The 21,621-nt window shown below is 40.3% G+C and overlaps 4 protein-coding genes and 1 long non-coding RNA gene across 8 annotated transcripts; 3 read left to right on the top strand and 2 right to left on the bottom strand.

The window, feature by feature from the left end:
* The first annotated feature begins 7,591 nt into the window (after positions 1-7,591).
* LOC104455896 (UDP-glycosyltransferase 76F1-like) lies at positions 7,592-9,778 on the top strand. Its single transcript, XM_039317962.1, has 3 exons — positions 7,592-7,972; positions 9,110-9,343; positions 9,458-9,778. The coding sequence occupies exons 1-3, from the start codon at positions 7,592-7,594 to the stop codon at positions 9,776-9,778; spliced, it is 936 nt and encodes a 311-aa protein (XP_039173896.1).
* Positions 9,779-10,738: 960 nt separating this feature from the next.
* On the bottom strand, positions 10,739-11,104 carry LOC120296240 (glycine-rich protein 23-like). The gene has a single exon (XM_039317963.1). The coding sequence runs from the start codon at positions 11,102-11,104 to the stop codon at positions 10,739-10,741; it is 366 nt and encodes a 121-aa protein (XP_039173897.1).
* Positions 10,880-12,385, top strand: LOC104452409 (histone-lysine N-methyltransferase, H3 lysine-9 specific SUVH4). The gene is made up of 2 exons (XM_018859648.2): positions 10,880-11,540; positions 11,868-12,385. Exons 1-2 carry the CDS (start codon positions 11,277-11,279, stop codon positions 11,979-11,981), a joined length of 378 nt encoding a protein of 125 aa, XP_018715193.2. The 5' UTR covers positions 10,880-11,276; the 3' UTR covers positions 11,982-12,385.
* A 107-nt stretch (positions 12,386-12,492) lies between these two features.
* Positions 12,493-16,629, top strand: LOC104436777. Of its 4 annotated transcripts, XR_005553208.1 has the most exons (9): positions 12,493-12,581; positions 12,667-12,756; positions 12,840-13,004; positions 13,128-13,349; positions 14,898-15,120; positions 15,291-15,510; positions 15,599-15,677; positions 15,899-16,075; positions 16,324-16,629. It is a non-coding gene; the product is annotated as an uncharacterized LOC104436777 (long non-coding RNA). The 4 variants fall into 4 exon arrangements; XR_005553209.1 differs by lacking the exon at positions 16,324-16,629 and having other exon boundaries at positions 13,128-14,766; positions 15,899-16,268; XR_005553210.1 differs by lacking the exon at positions 16,324-16,629 and having other exon boundaries at positions 15,280-15,510; positions 15,899-16,262.
* A 578-nt stretch (positions 16,630-17,207) lies between these two features.
* Positions 17,208-21,618, bottom strand: LOC104453775 (nucleolar complex protein 3 homolog). Its single transcript, XM_039318090.1, has 7 exons — positions 21,414-21,618; positions 20,594-20,802; positions 20,388-20,490; positions 20,051-20,214; positions 19,234-19,401; positions 17,971-19,107; positions 17,208-17,829 (listed from the first exon to the last, which is right to left on the bottom strand). The coding sequence occupies exons 1-6, from the start codon at positions 21,552-21,554 to the stop codon at positions 18,981-18,983; spliced, it is 912 nt and encodes a 303-aa protein (XP_039174024.1). The 5' UTR covers positions 21,555-21,618; the 3' UTR covers positions 17,208-17,829; positions 17,971-18,980.
* Between the last annotated feature and the right edge of the window lie 3 nt (positions 21,619-21,621).

The following is a 21,621-nucleotide window of genomic DNA, read 5'->3' on the forward strand; positions in this document are numbered from 1 at the left end:
AGTTCTGCAAAGAGAAGAGAGATCAGCAGCAGGGTGAGGCACATGCTGCAGTTCAGCAAGAGGTAACTGTTTGTTGCCTCTTGTTTCTCCTCTAGTACTCCATGTGACAGTTGGCTTGTTGATAGTGGTTGCACAAACCATATGACAAGTGATGAAACGCTATTTATAAACCTTGACAAGTCGTTGAAGTCAAGAGTGAGGATTGGGAATGGGGAGTACTTAGAAGTAAAAGGTAAAGGGACTGTAGAAATGGAGAGTTGTGCTGGAACTAAGCCGATTTCGATGTGATGTATGTGCCTAAAATTGATCGAATTTGCTGAGTGTGGGGCGTTGATAGAAAAAGGATTTAAGGTGATATTTGAAGAGGAGAAGTGTTTGATCTTTGACTCCAATGGTCGGGAGTTGTTCAAGATAAAAATGCAACATAAAAGTTTTTCTTTGAATCCTCTTGAGAATGAGCGAGATGGCATTCAAGTGTCAGGCTAATGATTCAGAATTATGGCACAAGAGGTTGGGGCACTTTCATCATAAAGGCGTGCTGTTCATGCAGAGGAATGAAATGGCAACCGGGTTACCAAACCTAGAGGAGCAGATCACAAGGTGTAAAGCTTGTTTGCTAGGCAAGCAGACAAGACTTCCTTTCAAGAAATCCACTTGGAGAGCGACAGAGAAACTACAGCTGATTCATACGGATCTATGTGGTCCACAAGTGACTCCTTCACTAAATGGCAACAGGTATTTCATTATTTTCATTGATGATTATACTAGAATGTGCTGGATTTACTTTATGAAGCAAAAGTCAGAAGTTGCTGAGGTATTTCAGAAGTTTAAGAAATGGGTTGAGAACCAAAGTGGCTGCAAGATTCAGGTCATTAGATCTGATAATGGAATCAATACACTTCACGAAGTTTAAATCTTTCGTGAAGAGGCTGGAATTGAGCATCGGTTCGCTCCTTACTCTCCATAGCAAAATGGAGTTAGTGAGAGGAAGAATAGAACCATTATGGAGATGACTAGGTGTTTGCTTTATGAGAAGAGTCTACCAAAAGAGTTTTGGGCGAAGCGGCAAGCACAACAGTTTTTCTCCGAATAGATTACCTACGAGGGTATTAGAGATGAAGACACCCTTTGAAGCCTAGTTTGATGTCAAGCCAATTCTAAGAAATTTGAAGGTGTTTGGCTGTTTGTGTTTTTCTCATATTCCACAGGTCAAGAGAGACAAGTTGGGAGAGAAAGCTGAACCTGGGATCTTTGTTGGCTACAATTTAGTATCAAAAGCTTACAGGATCTATCAACCACAAACAGGGAAGGTGATCACTAGCAGGGATGTTCAATTCCTAGAAGATGAGAAATGGGATTGGACAAATGAGCCACAAGGCAAGCACAAAGAGGTCTCATTGGAACCCGACGAACCGGTGGATGATGTTCCAGGTTAGAGGTACCGGATCTTTGACTATATATATCAAAGGTGTAGTGTGGCTGTTTTGGAACCCGCAGGTTATGAGGAAGCTAAAAGTGATCAAAGGTGGATGAATGCAATGAAGGAAGAGTTGGCTATGATAGAAAAGAACCAGACATGGGAGCTAGTGGAGATGCCTGAAGATAGGAAGGTGATTGGAGTAAAATGGGTTTTCAAGACCAAATTTAATCCCGATGGCTCAGTGAATAAGCATAAGGCCAGGTTGGTGGTGAAGGGATATGCACGAGGTTTGGGAGTTGATTTCTCAAAAACCTTTGCTCCCGTGGCAAGACTTGATACAATTAGAATGATTCTTGCTTTGGCAGCTCAACAAGGATGGAAGGTATATCGCTTAGATGTGAAATCTGCATTTTTGAATGGAGTGTTGCGGGAGGAGATTTATGTTGAGCAGCCGGGAAGGCTTTGTCACACCAGGCCAGGAGGAGAAAGTTTATTTGTTGAGAAAAGCTCTTTATGGCTTGAGGCAAGCTCCTAGAGCATGGTAAAGTAAGATGGATGAGCACTTGTTGAGTCTAGGTTTCAAGAAAAGCCTTAGTGAATCCACTCTATATGTCAAGAAGTTAGTATCTGACTTAGTGGTGGTGTCTCTTTATGTGGATGATATGTTGGTGACAGGGAGTAATAGTGCTCAGATTACTGCATTTAAGCAAGAGATGATGAAGATGTTCGAAATGACTGATCTTGGTGACATGTCATATTTTCTAGGAATGGAAGTTAGGCAAACTCATAATGAAGTTTTTATCTGTCAAAAGAAGTATTTGAAGGAGATCCTAAGGAGATTCAACATGGAGGAGTGCAAGAGTGTGAGTACTCCAATGGGTCATAAGGAAAAGCTTCAAAAGGAGGATGGATCAGCACCTGCAAATGAAAGAGTTTATAGAAGTTTGATTGGCTGTCTTATGTATCTCACTGCAACTAGGCCAGACATCATGTTTCCTGTAAGTGTCTTATCTAGATTTCTCAATTGTGCAAGTGAGTTGCATATGGTAGCTGCAAAGAGGGTATTGAGGTACTTGAGAGGTACTCTTTCATATGGGATTAAATTTTATAGAGTTCAGGAGTTTAAGTTGCAGGGATATTCGATAGTGATCGCGGGATCAATGGATGATATGAGGAGCACTTTAGGTTATTGCTTTACATTTGGGTCGGCATGTTTTTCTTGGTGTTCAAAGAAGCAGGAAATAGTGGCTCAATCAACTGCAGAAGCTGAGTTCATTGCAGCTACTGCAGCTGTGAATCAAGCATTATGGTTAAAGAAGCTGATGGATGATTTGCATATGCAGCAAGAAGAAGACATAGAAGTGTTTGTGGATAATCAAGCTACTCTGGCCATTTCACAAAATCCGGTATTTCACGGAAGAACAAAGCATTTTAAGGTCAAGTTTTACTTCTTGAGAGAAGTGCAAAAGGCTGAAGAGGTGAAACTGGTGTACTGCAATTCAGAAAACCAGATTGCAGATATATTCACGAAGTCATTTCATGTTGGTCAATTTGAACTTCTCAGGGCAAAGCTAGGAGTGTGCAGTACTTGATCCAGGAGGAGAGTGTTGATGTATCAAGACTGCACGTGCTGTTTTTCTCCTTTTGTTTTGTTTAGTTGTTGGTGTCCTGTTTTTAGGAGTTGGTTAGTCAATCTTATCTCCTAGGAGCAGTTAGCTGCACGTATCTTAGATATTCTGATCTGTTGCTGATTTTGTGGATCAAGCAAGCCGTTAGTCGGCAACGTGGGTTTGTGGTTACGTTCTAGTATGTATTTTGAACCTTTTTTTTTTTTTTCAGTTTTCTGAACACGACGCTCTGCTTCTGCTGTAAACTTGTTCTCTGCTTCTGCTGTAAAGTCCTTTTCTGTTTTTGCTGTCTACGTGTTCTCTGTTCTTTTCAAGAAAAGAAAACAACAAATACACTCAAACCCACTTTCCTTTATAAGCACAATAGACAATGTGACCTCATCAAATGGCCTAAATCTGCGTGTTGATATACGCCGAACTTTCGACTAACAAATATAAGTTGTTGAAGAAGCAAAAGCATTATAGGAAGGCCGATATAGAACGTTTGAGCCAAGGTACTGCTTAAATATAGAGTATGATGAGCCTCCAATAAGAGGCTTTGTGAGGCGTCAGTCAACAAAGTCAAAAGTTCCTTGTGCCGGAAAGGATTGCAGATGAAGATTCCAAATTACAAGATCTTCACATCTTGGGAAATGCTAATAACTCTTATCATTTAGAAGCACACCAAATGACTAGAACCACGTTAACGAACCAGATAAATCTACCAAAATTTCTCCTAGTGCATCACATATCTTTTTATATCAACAGGATATACATAAAAATTCATCCTCAGAGTCTTTAAGAAGATGTTTAAGATGAAAATAGAAATTATGCGATTTATTGCTAGAAACTTGTGGATTGGAAATTTTTCAGGAACTTCGAATCTTGAGTCGTGCGTTAATTTCCATATAAGACGACAGAAATATAAATGAATCATAGAATAAAGAATATGCTGCATTATAAAGCATCTCATTGAAATTTTATGTCCAATGCCCCCCATTGGCTGAAACCAAAATCGTTCCTTCAAAGATGAGAACATGAACATTTCCTTTTAGAGTGGACGCTCCCATCCTAGATCTTTAATTTCCTTGGCTAATGCACTCCATTGGCTAAAAACGAAATCATGCCCGTTCTAAGGCACGGAAGATGTTTAGGGAAAGCGTCTATAGCTTGGAATGCATTACATCAGCCAACATGTAGATGCTTTTCATGAATATACCCTTTTTGTTTCTTCGGTTTAAATTCTTCAATCATCCTTATGCACAAGCCACTCATGAGTCCTATGGGGTCTTTACTGAAACTATGTATAGCAAAATTCTTCCAACCAGCCTCCCTTGCTTTTCCTTCACCGTCTCGTGATCTTAGAGTAATGTATAGTAAATCCAAAAGTCAAGATCAGATAGGTCATCCCCAAAGTAGTTACGGTGACTCATCATGCTTTTTAATTTGTTTACCGGTTATCGCTTGGTACCTTGAGTTGGCATATATTCTCGATGATATGTATTCTTTATCTTGTTACATCCTATGATATGACAATTGCAATACAAGCACCTAAATTTCCCATCTTCACCTGAAAAGAAAGATTTCCAATGATAGAACTAGTTTGCTCATTTCTTTGAAACATGCATCAATTTGGTACCTATAATGAGAACATTACGTGTATAAAATTTGGCACGATAATGGAGGCTTCTTCATATTTCATAAAGAGAGGAGCTACAACATCAATAGGCTCTAATAACTTCATTTCAACATCCACTATACTAAGATATTTATGACATGCACACTACCGTGATAATTACTAATCAAAACCATTATCAACGTTTCTCTTCCACATATGAAGCATAGGTCTACAAAATATTTGTACACCAAACACAACAATGCCATGCCATTGATATATATCAGACGACAAGGGAGGCTTCTTCATATTTCATAAAGAGATGAGATACAGCATCAATAGGCTCTAATAACTTCATTTCAACAACCAATACGCTAAGATATTTATGACATGCACACTGCCCTTATAATTACTAATCAAAACCATTATTAACGTTTCTCTTGCATATATGAAGCATAGGTACATAGGTAGTTGTACGTTAAACACAACGATGCCATGCCATTGATATATCTCACACGACCATGCGATTCTTATATACTTAGTGGGTGGGTTTTTGGTAACTAAGGGTCACTAAGACGAATTGATCAGTTCACTAGGGCTTCAAGGGGATTATTAATTTTAAGATTGAGATTAAAGAATATTAGAGGACTTTGGCAAGAGCAAATAGAGATGAGTTATGCTTAACTTCTCAAGCTAGAGTTTTAGATTGAATCGTTCACTTGCTTAGTTTGGAGCTAATGACTTGCTAACCCATAAGAATCCTCTGATTTTACTTGAAGTTAAGTTTGTTAGAGTTTTACTATGAGTTAACTGCGACATAAATCCATGAAATTGATTCTTTTATATGCCATTTGTAGTGATAGAGGAAACCCATTAGAGTGGACTTACAAATTGAGGGAGCAACTGGATGGCATTAAGGTCCTAAACATATGAAGGGGACAATATAATTTCTTTGCTTCTGCATAGGAAGGGGAACGAAGATGTAAGAAAAAAATATACTCCACCTAGCCTAGCATGTTGGAAAGCTAGAGCCGGTACAGTAAGCTACAAAAAGTTCTTCGAAGAATGCGACACGCACTGGAAGCAACTCCAGTAAAACCTGCACTCTTCGAGAAAATGGAAAGATAGACACATTGGAAGCAACTCCCATGAAACCAGCACTCTTCAAGGAAAATGAAAGGATACATTAGCGTAAGCTCCAGTTTCTCGTAACAAAGACGAAAAACCAAGAGACTCACAAAATAGTCGTCCTTCAAGTTTGGGAGCTTATGAACTTCATTCTCCTGCAACATACCTTATTAGATGAGGATCATGAAATGGCATTTAAAATTAGTGTATAAAAAGAAGAGGATCACAAAAATGGCTGCTTATTTTCACCAGATCTATATGCAATCCATCACGGTCGCAGTTAAAATACATGTTATAAATTGTCAAACAGCATGCTGGTCCTTCCAAACGTTTACCAAGGTATCAGATTTCAATGTCCACTGAGGAAAGCTTACTTTCTGACGTGCCTTCTAGGACTACCTATAATCAGGAGAAAAATTGAAAGAGACATACTGCAAAATGCACACATACAGCTGAGCCAAAGCTTTAAGATATCCAACTATTCGACTTTTCAACTGAAACTGGACGGAGAACACGTGACGATTCTTGTTAGCTCAATCTCAAAATCTAACCGTTACAATCCATTAAGTAACTAGGAACAAATGCATTAAATGTATGTACTTCAAGTGTGCAAAGAGTCCTTTCGTTAATTGCTTTGCGCGGCTGAAGCAAAACAAGTCATTCTCTTCTTTCTTTATGCACGTTTTTCTTTTTTTACGTTCACATGGCCAGGCTTTGTGCAGGGAGTGTAACTGCATTACATGCCGAAAAGAAAGAACAAACGAAAACGTTCTTTCTTTTCATTTATAATTCCGCGTGCTGATAACAAAGCATTTAATTTGCGTGCTTCAAGTCGGTATTTGTTGCTTCACTTGTGCAACAGACAATGGCTCTCGTCTTATTCACATGCTTAAATTCGACACATTTTTTACGGAAAAAAAAGAAGAAAAAACCATTTTTCTTCTTCAATGTGCTAAAGTGTTAGAATCTACAATTATATCAACTCGACCCTATAACTTACAAATGAAAAAAAAATCAAAAACAATACTTGAATTCTCCATCCATCATTTACAAGTTTATAGGCTAGAAGTTCTAAATTTGGTTCTACGCACTAGTGAAAAATCGTTCAAGATTTTGTAACAAATCATGCAACTACAAAAGCAGGACCGCTGATAACAATTTGTACACTTAAGATAGGATTGATTCTACAATCTCTTGAGAAACCGTTCTTCAGAAGTAGTTGAATCATTAGATGATAAATCTTAACTATTAATTGAGAAATTCTTTTGTTTTAGCATGTCACAACATTTATGCATTTAAATTAGAATAATCTACACTTGGATTATAGGGATTTATGGTTGAGGGAGATTGGATAGACCTCACAAAATTGCCACTAGGAATAATCACCTGAATTATTTTTTTATCTCTTGAGTACCAAAAGTCCAGAGACCATATCGAATAATTAAAAAGTTCATGGATCACATTGTATATTAAACTAGAGTTCATGGATTACATTGCACATTGAACCAAGTTCAAGACCATTTGTGTCATTTACCCTCATCCATTTTTACATGGATTTTACAACATTTACAAGTGTCATTTAGTTGATGATCATCAGACGCCATTTGCTAAATGATACTAGGAAACGTCATGCTTACGTAGGTAACCATATCTTGGATAAGAGCTAAACTGCCTCAAACCCAACTCGCACGAACAACTAGACGTGTTTTATAAACCCAACTTGGAAAGACCATACGAAGCAACGATATTAAAGCTTCGCTATACATCTCAAGGAAACCTCCCTCCATTCACGGACGAGCTACCCAAGAAACACAGTCCACAATGAACCAAAGAAACAACCACCATCTGATCCTTTTCCCTCTACCCTTCCAAGGCCACATAAACCCGATGCTCCAACTGGGTCGGATCCTCTGCGCCCGAGGCTTCTCCATCACCATCCTCCACACCAACTTCAATGCTCCAGATCCGTCCTCCCACCCTCACTTCACCTTCCGATCCATCGGTGACAGCTTCGACCGATCGGAGGCCCCCCCATCGGACATCCCTGGCCTCCTCTTGCTCCTCAACACCCGGTGCGCAAGCCCCTTTGAGGAACGCCTGCAGGAAATGATGTCATCGCCGGGCGGTGATTCAGTGCCTGTCGCATGCTTGATATCGGATTCGCTGTTCAGTTTTGCGTGTGATGTAGCTGAGAGGTTGAAGGTCAATGCTTTGGTGTTGCCCGTCGGCAGCACTACATCGCTTTATGTTTATACTATACTTCCAATTCTCAAGTAAAAAGGATATTCTACAATAGATGGTAAGCTTTTTTTGTGTTAGATGGTGTTGGAAGAAAGTCAGCAGAAGACGATTTACCTCTATCTGATACACAATGAATAATTTACCTAGGAACGAACGTTGAATTACGGATGATCAACGAACAATATTACTTCACATTGGTCTAGATGCATTCAAAAGGAAAACATCCAATTTCTACAGCGTAAATGCCAATTGTTTTCGTAAAGGAGAAATGGAACACCTTCTTTTTCTTTGATGGAAAGGGAACAAGAAAAGGAAAACAATTTCTTTCTAAGCGTACATTCTGTCAACTATCCCAACGGTTATATTCAAAAGATCTTTTTATATGACTCACTCATACCCTTTCAAATGGTGTCTTTCTATCATAACATATCAAAACGAAACGATGCGTTCTAATTGCACCTCACCATGAATGTACTAATAAAGTATAACAAATGGTGTGAGTTAGTGTATGCTTCTCTTTCTCGAATCAAAAGATCTAATCATGCGTGTTTTGTGATGAATGAACAAAGAAGTACAATTTTCTCTTCATCGCCCTATTTCTGAAATGAATGGCTTTTGCAAATGGATTTGAGGGGTCAAATACGATTTTCTTTAATCATGCTGTCATAAATTTTAGAGTACTAAGACTGACTTCCATAACCCGATTTATCAAACGATGCGTTAAACTGTACTAATTAGTTATCATCTTAGTAAATCATTTTCGCACTGTTCATGGAATAACCATAACACAAGTGAGTACTTAATGTTCATGAGTATAAAAACTAGCTATATTCACCACAATAGATCGCTATTTAAGTTCCGCAATAGTTATTAATTGACCCGTTGAGATGTGAGGTACTTAATGTTGATGCTATCTTTGTTTTTTTGGCCTAAATGTTTAATGCGTCTTATACCTAATGTAACGGTCCAGTAAATTGTTTAAGAAACAAATCCGTGCAATATATGTGAATGCCAGTAATTTTCTATGTAAAATCATCTGGGCGGCTCTGAATGTCAAGATTTGTATATTGTTTGCATCCTTCAACTCATAAAGTATAGCTTCTTGCACATGCATCAGGTTCACAATCCGAAGAGGCAGTGACGGAGTGTCCACCGTTACTAGTTCGAGACATCCCCGGGATCAAGTTGCAGAAACCTGAGATGGCGTTGCAATTATTTGGTAACATGATTAAGGTAATCAAGAGCTCTCCCGGTGTCATCTTCAACACGTTCGAAGAGCTAGAGCACCCTGCCCTCATGTCGGTCTGGGAAGTTTTGTCGGTCCCCGATTTTGTGATCGGTCCGTTCCACAAATGCTGCATGACATCTTCTTCGAGCAGCTTGTTAGCAGAGGACAGAAGCTGCATCTCCTGACTAGACGAGCAGCCACTCAAGTCCGTGATCTAGGTGAGCTTCGGGAGCGTCGTGGTCTTGAGCGAGTCAAAAATCTCGGAGATCGCACTAGGCCTAGCCGACTCCGAGCAGCCCTTTTTGTGGGTGGTCCGGCCGGGGGTAGTCTGCAATCTGGAGTGGCTACAGAAGTCGCCAAGCCACTTCCTTGAGGCGCCGGAAAGGAGAGGGAAGACAGTGAAATGGGCACCTCAAATGGAAGAGTTGGCTCATCCTGCTGTGGGAGCATTTTGGACCCACAGTGGTTGGAACTCGACTTTGGAAAGCATAAGTGAAGGAGTGCCAATGTTGTGCATGCCTTTTCTGATCAAGGAGTGAATGCGAGGTATGTGAGCGATGTTTGGAGGGTTGGAGTGCACTTGAATGGTGGGCTTAACAGAGAGAATATTGCAAGGGCCATCAAGAGGCTGGTGCTGGGGAGAGAAGGAGAAGAATCAAGAGAGAGGGCCAGTGCGTGCTTGAGACCAGGTGGGTCTTCATACCGAGGTTTAGATGGACTAGTCAATCACATTTTGAGATTCCATTATGAAAACAGGTCGTCAGTTCTTGAAGGAAGTGTTAACCCCCTGTAGCTAGCATAGATTCAGTCGATGCTCTCCTTTCGGTCCCATTCTTGGAAAGATGCTCCATGCACGATCAAGGATCACTTCGTATCCTCGTCTTTCGCCATAATGTAGACGATCTGCTTATAATTTTGCTGTACGTATTGCATTCTCAACCTATTTTGACCATTTTTTAATGCATTGAATACTTATGGCCCCCTAAAAAAGAAAGAAAGAACGCAATTAGGACTCGTCTTTCTTGAATGGATGTGGAGCAATGAGCAACTTCGAAGAAACAGGGCATTCACCGACGAGAAAATATTAGGTGTGTTTAATATGCCAGGTAGGATGATACATTAAACCATACAATGATCGACACGTAACAAATCCGGGCCCACCTGTCAGTTGAAACAGCAAAATTTCTGCCCCCCTCTCTCCGTTAACGCTCCGTCTCTCTTACCTTTACTCTCTCTCCTCCCCTCCGTTTCTCCAGTGGGTTTAACCCTCCACGTAGGCGGTGGGTTAAACCACTCAGCGGTCGACACGTGGCGCCACGTTGGCGAGGGCGTCAGGCGTTCAAAATTCGCGCGGGCCGCGTGTGGGGCCCACCGCTCTGACGCTCCCTGCTCTGCTCTCCTCTGCGACGCCTGCGCCCCCTGTCGAATTCGTCCTCTCTCTCCTCTCTCTCTCTCCCCCGTTCTCCGTTCCGTTCCGTTGCGGAGGAGAACAAAAGTCTTTACGAAAGCTGCTTCTCTCCCCCTCCTCTGCTCTCTCTCTCCATTATCGCCGACGAGCTCTCTCTCTCCATTCTCGACTCCGACGCCCCGCCGACGACCTCGCCTCCGCCTCCGCCCCCAACGCCCTCTCGCGACTCCGACGCCCCCGACTGAAGCCGGTTGCCTCCGACGCCTCCGACGCCGCCTCCGCCCCCGACGCCCTCTCGCGACTCCGACGCCCCCGGCTGAAGCCGGTTGCCTCCGACGCCGACGACGCCGCCTCCGCCTCCGCCTCTGCCCCCGACGCCCTCTCGCGACTCCGAGGCGAAATTCCCATGTTCACCAATCGAATATACTTCCTGAATGCTGTTCTCTTCTATTGGCATCTGGCCGTTTCTCAAATTTTAACAAGAGTTATCCAAGATCTATACACTGCTTTGTAGTATTGTCTTCTTAGACTGAAAGTTGAAAAAAGGAAAAGCATGTAACTGTGTGAAAGCTAACTCGAAGTCACTGTCAAATGCATTTTTCTGTCAAGAACAGCCGAAATGTGACTTCATGTTTCTCATATTTCTCATCCATGATCAGAGGAGGTCACGAGATGCATCCTCTGGGACAGCTGATCAGGTGGAAAAGCATGATGAACAGAAATCTGAGGTCCCAGAGTTCTGCATTGATGCTGGTTCAGCTGGAAACATTGCCAGGTTTATCAATCATAGCTGCGAGCCCAATCTATTTGTCCAATGTGTATTAAGTTCCCACCAAGACATTAAGCTGGCTAGGGTGGTTCTATTTGCAGCTGATAACATACCACCATTGCAGGTAATTCATTTTTCTCTTGTGATGCACTCTTCGCTTGGTAGCTATAGACTTAATTAAATATATTCAGCAGCACTGTGTCAAGTTGTAGCTCTCTCTGTCTGTACTTATGTGTGCGCTTACGAGATATAGGTGCATGCACATAGCTGCTAGTCTGAAAGCCTTGCGTATTCATGAAACTGACTGCTTTTATTTTAGTAAACTTTTGCTGATAGATTTGTTGAAAGTGTGGACCGCTGGTTCTCGCTAATTTTGAGGAACTGACATCTTTTAAGCGGGTTTGTTCTGGTTCTTCTCAGCATGACTGACTCCCAGTTATTTCGTCTGTAGGAGCTTACGTATGACTATGGCTATGCGCTTGATAGTGTTTTTGGCCCTGATGGAAAGGTGAAAAGAATGCCATGCTGCTGTGGTGCAGCTGATTGTACGAAGCGCTTGTTCTAAAACATTAAAACATTCCAAGTGCTTGTTCCACCTTCTGTGGTTCTTATGCTTTTCTTAGCCAAGCAAATTTTGTGGTAATGTGCTATTGCGTAAGCTTGTCTGTTCCTGTAATCTTGTCTCTGCCGTGACAGGTTTGATACAGTAGGTTAGATTCTATAGCCAGAAACGGAGAGGGAAAGCAAATAGGTTCTGTTGTGAAAATCAAAGAAGTGCACGTCGTTTGTTGGCTAAGGAAGTTTTGTGTATTTAGGATCTGTCATTTTCCCGTGTTACGACACTTTGGGCTTTGATTGCCCACTATATCTGCAAATGAAAATTCAGGGGTGAGAGGGGAAGCAACAAAAAGTGCTTTTCCCTCACTAAAAAAGACTTGGTTTTGTAGAACCTGTGCGGTTGATTTCTTATATTGTGAGCCCTTTGGTTTCCTTTCAAGTCACTCACGCCATGCGGTCACTTCGGAGTGTCAAGTGCCTTGCTGCTTCCATCAAGTGGTCCTGGCTGAATTATCTTCCGGGAAGACAACTAGGCTTGTGAAATCTCATGCCTGACAGCACAATTTTGCATGACACTTCTGACCTGCATGTCAAGAGAAAACGCAAGGTAATTCTGATGCTTCTGAGAGCAGAGTATTGTCATCACTTTTTGATATAGATTTAGGGTGACCAAAAATGTCATTTTGTTGCAGATTGAAGAAGCCCAGATCGCAAGGGAAGTTGAAGTTAATGAAAACCGAATTCGCAAAGCACTAGAGAAAGAAAATATTTTGAGGAGAAAGGTTTTCATTTATCACTTAAGGATATGTGAACTTTGTGGAGAAAACTTTGGCATGTACTGATATCCTGTATTTTTCTATTGCAGGCTGAGGAACGAATGAGGAAAGAGATGGAAAGATTTGATCGTGAAAGAAGGAAGGAAGAAGAAAGGTTGATGCGTGAACAGCAGAGAGAGGATGAGAGATTGCTACGTGAGCAAAGGCGAGAATCAGAGCGACGGGAGAAGTATTTACAGAAAGAATCTATTAAGGTAAGTATTTGAGCTTGATATTGCATTTTCACTAGTTAGTTTCTTTTGCTTTATTTGATTGGTTAAGCAGCACCTCTTCTTTTCTCTTTTCTTTACCAACTTCTCTGGTTTTTTGTTTGGAAGGCGGAGAAAAAGAGACAAAAGAAGAGCTTCGTCGAGAAAAAGAAGCAGAGAGACGAAAAGCTGCAGTGGAGAAGGCCACTGCTGGCAGAATTGCCAAGGAATCCATGGAGCTTATGGAGGATGAACCGCTGGAGCTGATGGAATTGGCCACTGCAAGCAAGGGGTTGGCTTCAATCGTTAATCTCGATCATGTCACTATGCAGAACCTTGAGTTGTTCAGAGGTAGGTTTTTTATAGCGATTACTGTTAAGACCAGTTTCACTCCATTGATTCATTGATTGTGTGATATTGTTGTTTTGACTAGGATTCTATGGCAGCTAAGAGAAGCTTTTAAATTCCTATGCTCTGTTTTTATCGTGTACCTTAAATTCAGTAGAAAGGACATAGGGCCTGATCCTTTCTAGAAAATTTACCGGTGTTCCATTGTTGTCAAGAATAATTCTAGATATACTAAAGTTATACAATTACCATCATACTAAATGATGTTAACATTGGATATATGAATGAGTCACCATCTTGTGAATTGAATCTAATCCTGTCATCACCAATTTAATTCATGTCACCATCTTGTGATTTGAATCTACTCCTGTCATCACCAATTTTATTTGATAGTTGTATTTTACTTACTATCTAATCATTGTTCGTTTGATGCACTACTGTAACCTCTCACGTTTGATGTTTATGTATGGATCTTTGCGCTGATGAGTTCCTTTCCATATTGTCGAGACATTCAAGTCTGAAGACTGTGGTTGTAGGCACTTCTAAATGTTTGAATGGGAGAGTTTTTTTGGTTTTTCTGATGATGTTGGATTAGTTAATCGCCTATGTTCAAATAGTGCGGATGTTTTGTCTTTTCTGTTTCTGAAAGAGCGCTTGCTGTGAACTCGTGCTGTCACTTTGCATTCAATTTTGTCGATCCAGTGAAACAAAGTGATAAATACAAGCCACTATTTTTTTTTTCCTATTTGCTAAGTGCTTATCACAAAATGAAATCATTGGCTCAATAGGACCAGTAAAGCTACATTGACCAATAATTTTGATCGGAACAGTATAGAATTTTTGGTCAATTATGCATTGTGAAAGTGCAATTTGGAGGCTTTACATGCATTGTTATGATATCAGTCACTAAACAGAAAATGCAACTTAGTACTGGGAGTTTACAAAGTTGTAGAGGCATGTCACTTGGTGGCTGATTGTTCATTTGCGAGTCCAAGTTTGACAACCAACGAAAGCTGTTTACCATTGAATATCGAGTTAAGGTAGGAGCGTGGATTTCCTGGAGAAAATGGTTCCTCAATTATTACAGACATCAGCATAAATCCTCGCCAATCATTCGCTCCATCATGCAAGAAACCGGTCCTATAATTGCCCTCGACCTGGTCTTTCTGCTGCTGTGTCTGAATAATCGGACAAGAACAGGGACAGGTTTGAGTTTCGCCAAGAACATATTGTTCTTGCTTATTCGTCAGTTGTAATACAGAGAGAGGGAGAGAGAGGCAGGAAGAATGGGGAAAGAGAAAGTGGGTTTGGTCGCATTGCTGATAATTGTGTTGAGCTGGTGTGTATCGTCGTCCTCCTACTCCTCTTCTTCTTCTTTCAGAGGTGATCTGAGCAGAGGCAAGGTGTCTTTGACTTTCGGGTTGGTGTCGTCGTCTCTATGAATTTTTGTTGATAATCCTAAAACTTTGCTCAGATGTTTGTTTCGAAGGGTCTTATGATGTTATGCAGGGTGATAAGTGCTAATAACTTCCCATCATTTTCTTATTGCAGACGCCACATCCGCTTTATCGACCCAACAAGGACCTAGTAATCTGCAGGGACCCAATTTGTGCGTCCCTGCATTCAGGCGACTACAGATGTGACCACCCAGAGCAATGTGACTACGAGGTGGAGTATCAGATGGCGGCTCTTCTCTTGGTGTAATTGTAAAGGATGTCGTTTCTTTCAGGTCCTACAACAACAGCAGGGTTCTTAGTCCTTGTGTCACCCTTGGGTAGGTGAATTCACATGCTCTCCCAATTATGTTTGGCCAGGCTTACTGACTATACCAACTCAGCATTTTATGATACCATGCTTTCTTTTGGCCAGACTGGAAATTCTTCATTAATGTCAGAGAATTTTACCTTTGTAACCATTTCTTATGTGGTGATAGTTCCTCTACAGATGTGGATATGATCAGATACCTGGTCCGTCCAATCCTTTCTTAGATGGAGTGCTTGGGCTCGGTAAGGGTAGGTCCAGCATCGTATCACAGCTAAGTAGTCGAGGTTTGGTGGGTACTAGGCCACTGCTTGAGTACACGTGGTGGTGGATTTCTCTTCTTCGGTGATGATCTTTATGACTCCTCCCGCATCACATGGATGCCTATGTCTCATGATTACTCGTAAATTCTCTGTTCCTCCATTTTCTCACCATCTCGATATCTCTCATCTCTCATATACTAAAATTGAACTTTGTTATGTGTATCTCAGAAAGCACTATTCTCCTGGGACCGCAGAGCTCCTTTATGCAGGGAAACCTACTGGACAGAAATTATGAATGTGATTGGAGGTAAGAGTCTTCCATATGGTGGCATTTTTATTGCAAATTTAGTTGTGCACCCAAGACATTGTCATGGAAAATTTGAAGAGGAAGGAAATCATCGAAGATATATGATTAGACAACATAAAATGTCCTCAGAGATCATATCCATTCAGATGTTCTGCACTATTGTGCAAAGCAGATTTATTTCATTTAGTTTTCATATCTACCCTCGTTTGTTGGTTTTGCAGACATATTGATGCAGGACAAGATGGTGATCTACGACAATGAGAGGCAATTGCTGGGATGTGAATCTAAAGATTGCAGTAGACCTCCAAAGCCCAGAGCATTTGCAGCAATTAACAGGAAGCTCCTTGCCGTATCTAACCAAGCCTTCACCTACGAAGCTCATCATTGCCAAGTCACTTGTAAATAAGCCCTGATTAATGTTTTCCTTTGTCTTTACTGTACTGGATGTTACAAAATTGCTTACGGGTATTACACCAAGTGAACTCAATTACAGCCATTCTTAATAAGTATGGGTCAAGGAAACACTTTCAATTACTATATTAATGAGTCACAAGCAGTAGTTTAGTTAGGTTATCAGCTTTACAACAAGAGTCTAGTACAAAAAGGCTTGTGATGGCAAGTCTTGATTGGCTTTAATTTGATGCAGGAATTTCGGTTGATCAACAAAGAGGAGCTTGTGCCGCTTAATGAACTTGTCGAATCCATTCTTCAATTGTCGTGGGGGGGGAGGGTTGTTTATCCATTGTTTTCTTGTTTCCCTTTCCCCCCTTTCTTTTGGATATCTAGATTGAGATTTGTTGGCGACCTTCTTTTCGTTGTTTGTGAATGAGATATCTCGATTCAGTTCATCGCCTTGTCTTCAGTGTGTTTATCTATGTTGATTTGGTGTAAATTCTGTACATCAAACAAGAAAAATCTTGGTCTCCCAATGTCATTTAGTGCAGTTTTAGAGCATGCAGTGAATTTTGTGATCCTTATGTAGAAAGAAGTTTGTCCATTCATGACGTTTGAGGGACTTGCAAGAGAAGCCCTTGCTTGTGTACGAAGGTTTGAGGGAATTCTCTGGCAGCATAGTAAGAATGATTTCTACAGAGGTTCAAGTTCCTCCTTTTTCGGGTACTCCCGTACTTTGAAAATCTTCCCTCTCAAAACTTGTAATGTTCAGTAACATAATCACGAGTTGGCATTGAATACGAAAAGTATTTGCTGACCGCAATCTCGTTCTAACACCAGAATTCTCCAGGAGTTGATGCTAGTGGTCATTGAGACCGTAGCAGAGATATAAAACTGTTAGTCTAGCAAGAAACTACTCCAGCTATTCAAGTCATTTCTCGTGTCCTGTATCTATGCTTCAAAGTATGCATGGCATTCGCCTGTTCCGTGCCAACTTCATATATATATAACCTGAAACCTAATATTGTTGATACGCGTGGTACAAGAACTATGAGTGAAATAACAGCCTTGCATTCGAATATAGGATGTAACTAAACCAGATTTTGACAACCCAAAGTGAAAAATTACAGATAAAGATAAAGAAGGGAGATCTTTCATTTTGTGTAATTTTAAGTATTACAAGGTCTTCTGTGCCACACAATCGAATTCACTATAATTTCACTTCATGGGATTTCTCCAATCCCCTAAGCAGAAAAGTCTCATACATTTTGTTTCTTTTTTTTGCCACCATGGGGTCATAATCTTTCTTTCAATGGTATTCTGTAAATTTTCTTCTGAATAAATTATCCACCAGAATCCCTTGAGCGGCCTTAAATTCAGCAGCTCAGTGACGCTAATGTAATACCGGCCAACCTGAGCACTAGGCCAAGGAACTTTCTGATTTAGCCGTGGCATCTTCGGCTGACAAGATTTCTTGAACCTTGACAGCATGCATTCATCTCTTATGCACCCAAAATTGCATCACGGAGAAAGGAGACACTTCTCCTTTTAGCCTTACTTCCTTCTCTTTGTTGATTCGCAAATGCACCCAGGGAGCGGATTTGCATAAAAACTTTCCTCTAGTTTTGGGAATTCCCCGGACTCCCTCAAATACGGAGCTCCTGTTCGATCCTTGTGAAGTTTCTTCACTTTGGAACTGAATTTCTTCCAAGAAATCTTCCCCTCATCTAGTTCATCAACCAGTTTAACAAAATTCATCCTGCATGCACAAAGAGGAGATGAAGATGAGATGCCTGTCGATGATCCATATCAGGACAGAAACAAAACCAAATATCAAAATGGGGAGAAAAATAAAACAAATCAGACAAACTGAAAAGAGTAGGAACAGGATAATAGTTACTTGTCTGGATTAATTGTCTTCTTGAAATTCTCGAACCGCCTATGGCCTTGAACTGCTTTCGCCATATTCCCATCATAAGTATAAAGAGACAGGCTGAGCACAAGGAAATACTTCAAAAGCGTGCCTGAACACATAGCAATTAGCAAATATTTACCCACCAATTGTTTGACAAAATTTCTCACCAAGAAAATGCTCCTACCAGACCGGCGTGCATCCCAGGCACAACATCTCCCCAATGAAAACAAACTTACAGAGAACAAAGTTGCAACCGAAGCCTAGCATATGGGCATCACACCTGGTCGACCCAAACCCGCCCTCACCCCAATCTCTGCTTGAGACATCAGATATCAATGAGTAACCATACAAAGGGAGGAAGACACTATTGCCAATCTGGTTTGTTCATTATAACAAAGTCACCAGTGCTTGCATGACTTTCTCTGTCATTGCCAAACATCTAGGACTGCGGTTATAAAGAAAATCATGTGAATGAAAGTGCATGAGCAGATGAGTCCATAAAACCAGGTTGACAGCAAGGATATGATCTCTGCTTCAGACATCAGATATTAATTACAGTTAAAAGTGTTGTGGTCATGAGAAATAGATCACTATTTCATCTCCGAACAAAGTCATCTGCATTTAGAGATATGGTTTATAATAAAATCAGGTAACTGAAAGTGCATGAGCACATGACCTCAAAAAACAAACTTGACAGCAAGGTACTGAGCACCCAACATAGAAGTGCTAACCTTCCAGGCCTGTATTCAAGTATGAGGTTGTATAGCTGAACAAAAAAATCTTGCAAATCAACGTTCAAAGCATCGAGATTGTTCCTCATTACTTTAAAAGCAATGATGCAACAACGAAGTCTTTCCGAGATGGTCATGCATTTTCCTGAACTGTCCGATTTTCCATCAGAACATGCAAGCTTTTTAAGGTAATTCATGAGATCTCCAATATAATCCAAGTCAATCAGGTGAGAAAATTTTCTTGCCTAGATTTCTTTCTATCATTCAGTTGTGGATGGCTTGATTCCTCTGGTCGGTTTCCTTTCTTATAATTCTTCTTTTTAACTTTTTTATCCTTATCTGGTGCTTCAGATCTATGAAGGTCCTCGTCAAATGACAGAGATATAAGTACCTGAAAAAGCATTTTGATAGTTACAACAGAGAGAGAGAGAGAGAGAGAGAGAGGATGGGAGGGGTTAAACAAAATAACAAAGTAATTGAAACGCAAAAGTTCAAAATAGTGACCTATTAAACATACGTGGATATTTGACCAAAAAGAGAACATGCTTGAATCGAGTCAGGATGCATCTGACAATTATGAGCTTTCACATAATTTGCAATCAATCGAGCAGCTGCTCCAGTCACTTCACCACTGTGTTTACCCTCATTTGTAAAGAGTGACTTAATCGTGTCACAACAAAGTTTCCTGATGATATACATTCACATCTTTTATTCAAGAGAAGAGTAGAGAGGAAAAGGGAAAAATATACATGCGAAGAAATGCTCAAGGAATATGACCAGAAAACTAGAAGTAGAATTGTCTATCACGTGTCATCATAGCACTTGACTCTTTAAGGACTAGCTCCTTTTCTTGTAGTCCGTACCAAAAAGTAAAAAGGTACAATAAATAGAATGTTATCTACTATTTTTCAGACTTTTAACATAAAAAAGATCATACTACATTGCATGCGTGACTTCATACAAGGGCACATGCACACATGCTCACAGATTTACATAACCACAAACATAAGCCATTGCATCTCTAAATGATTGCTAAGCGATGCTTCATCTATTTCCCTTTTGTTTGGGCAGGGAACTTAAACCAAAAGCAAGCAACAACTTATATTCATAGATAAAACAACATTGGTGATCTTATGAGTTCATCTGCCACAGAAACACCCAAGCCATTCACAAAATGAGAATAGAATTCTGCACCCAAATGACCACATTAACAAAAGACTATTCTTCGAAGTTCTCAATTATTCAACCATTCTCCTCATCTAGTCAACCAAAAGTCTTATTTTTATTGCAAACTCTAAGAAGAATAATGAGAAGTTAAAAATATATGGCTAAACCTTATGACTTTATCCGAGGAACTTATGTTTCTGACAACAACTTCAACCAAGCTCTCGCAATAATTGAAATGAGGAACAGCATCTAGCAAAGTACAGATGCAGCGAACCACCGCATGTTGATACAAGGAGACTTTTTCTAAAACCATCAACTTCTGCAGGTAGGCCTGTTAAATAAATTTTGAAATAGCTCAGAGTAGATAAAATTGGATTGAAACAAATTCTTAATCAACATTAAACTAACTAAAACAGGAATGTGTAAACCAAGATTTGTAGTGTTTTTTGTCCCATTTCTGGTGAGTGCACTTCATTCAACAATCACAAGAAAATCAAGTAAAACCTTGTATGCAGACAGAAGTGTCGATTCATAATACCGCATCTTCTTGACATCCTTTGAAACTTTCATCACCAGCTCCTTCTCAGTAGGAAGTCTAATGCGGTAGCTATAATATCACAACAAAGGAAAACATCACAACAGTGCCAAGGTAACACATGGAGAGTAGACGTAACTGTAAAGATCACATCAAAATAAACTCGGCAACATACCCAGGAATGATGTCTTTGAACACAGCTAACAAAGATAGAAGCCCAAGCTTAACGATAGCATGATTGTGATCATTGCACATCTGCAGCATTTCTTTTAACAGTTTAATATTAGACTCTGGGTCAGCAAGCAGAGCAATTCCCAGTTCCACAAGTTTACACTTCTTAGTTTCAAATGACTCTTCTGCAGTGATGTCCTCTTTCAACTCAGCCTAAAGAAAACATGACATTGCATAAAGATGAGAAGAAATGTATTGATGTTAAAGTACTGTATGATAACTGTACAATGATACTAGCAAACTTGTGATAAACATCTAGGCATAATATCAAGTCCAAATCTTCATTGCATCTAAACCAATGACTCAGTATAAGCAAGCTAAAGTGATCCCACAAGATATATGCACAAGTTAAAGCAAAGCTAATAAAGCAAAGCTTACTTTCACATAAATTGGTAGATGACTGATGTAGGTATACCAAGAATGTGTCAAAATGGGTACACTAAATTATGTGACATGAATTAAATTGGTCATGACAGGAGTAGATTCAAATCACAAGATGGTGACTTATTCATATATCCAATGTTAACATCATTTAGTATGATGGTTTGTATAATTTTAGTATATCTAGAATTATTCTTGACAACAATGGAACACCAGTAAATTTTCTAGAAAGGATCGGCCCCTATTTCCTTTCTACTGAATTTAAGGTACACGATAAAAACAGAGCATAAGAATTTAAAAGCTTGTCTTAGCTACCATAGAATCCTAGTTAAAACAACAATATCACACAATCAATGAATCAATGGAGTGAAACTGGTCTTAACAGTAATCGCTATAAAAAAGCTACCTCGGAACAACTCAAGGTTCTGCATAGTGGCATGATCGAGATTAACAATTGGAGGCAACCCCTTGCTTGCAGCGGCCAATTCCATCAGCTCCAGCTGTTCATCCTCCATAAGCTCCATGGATTCCTTGGCAATTCTGCCAGCAGTGGCCTTCTCCACTGCAGCTTTTCGTCTCTCTGCTTCTTTT

Source organism: Eucalyptus grandis, chromosome 7, assembly GCF_016545825.1.
Source record: "Eucalyptus grandis isolate ANBG69807.140 chromosome 7, ASM1654582v1, whole genome shotgun sequence".
In the NCBI taxonomy this organism is placed as follows: domain Eukaryota; kingdom Viridiplantae; phylum Streptophyta; class Magnoliopsida; order Myrtales; family Myrtaceae; genus Eucalyptus; species Eucalyptus grandis.

What these genes read in the sequence shown, in the direction of transcription:
- LOC104455896 (XM_039317962.1), top strand. Translation starts at nt 7,592, where the DNA reads ATGAACCAAAGAAACAACCACCATCTGATCCTTTTCCCTCTACCCTTC. An exon ending in ATGTAGCTGAGAGGTTGAAG is followed by an intron (nt 7,973 to 9,109) that starts GTCAATGCTTTG and finishes CATAAAGTATAG; the next exon opens with CTTCTTGCACATGCATCAGG. An exon ending in TTTTGTCGGTCCCCGATTTT is followed by an intron (nt 9,344 to 9,457) that starts GTGATCGGTCCG and finishes TCCGTGATCTAG; the next exon opens with GTGAGCTTCGGGAGCGTCGT.
- LOC104453775 (XM_039318090.1), bottom strand. Translation starts at nt 21,554, where the DNA reads ATGGAGCTTATGGAGGATGAACAGCTGGAGCTGATGGAATTGGCCGCT. An exon ending in CACTTCTGTCTGCATACAAG is followed by an intron (nt 20,215 to 20,387) that starts GTTTTACTTGAT and finishes TTTATTTAACAG; the next exon opens with GCCTACCTGCAGAAGTTGAT. An exon ending in CTTTTTGGTCAAATATCCAC is followed by an intron (nt 19,108 to 19,233) that starts GTATGTTTAATA and finishes ATGCTTTTTCAG; the next exon opens with GTACTTATATCTCTGTCATT.
- LOC120296240 (XM_039317963.1), bottom strand. Translation starts at nt 11,104, where the DNA reads ATGCCAATAGAAGAGAACAGCATTCAGGAAGTATATTCGATTGGTGAA.
- LOC104452409 (XM_018859648.2), top strand. Translation starts at nt 11,277, where the DNA reads ATGTTTCTCATATTTCTCATCCATGATCAGAGGAGGTCACGAGATGCA. An exon ending in ATAACATACCACCATTGCAG is followed by an intron (nt 11,541 to 11,867) that starts GTAATTCATTTT and finishes TTTCGTCTGTAG; the next exon opens with GAGCTTACGTATGACTATGG.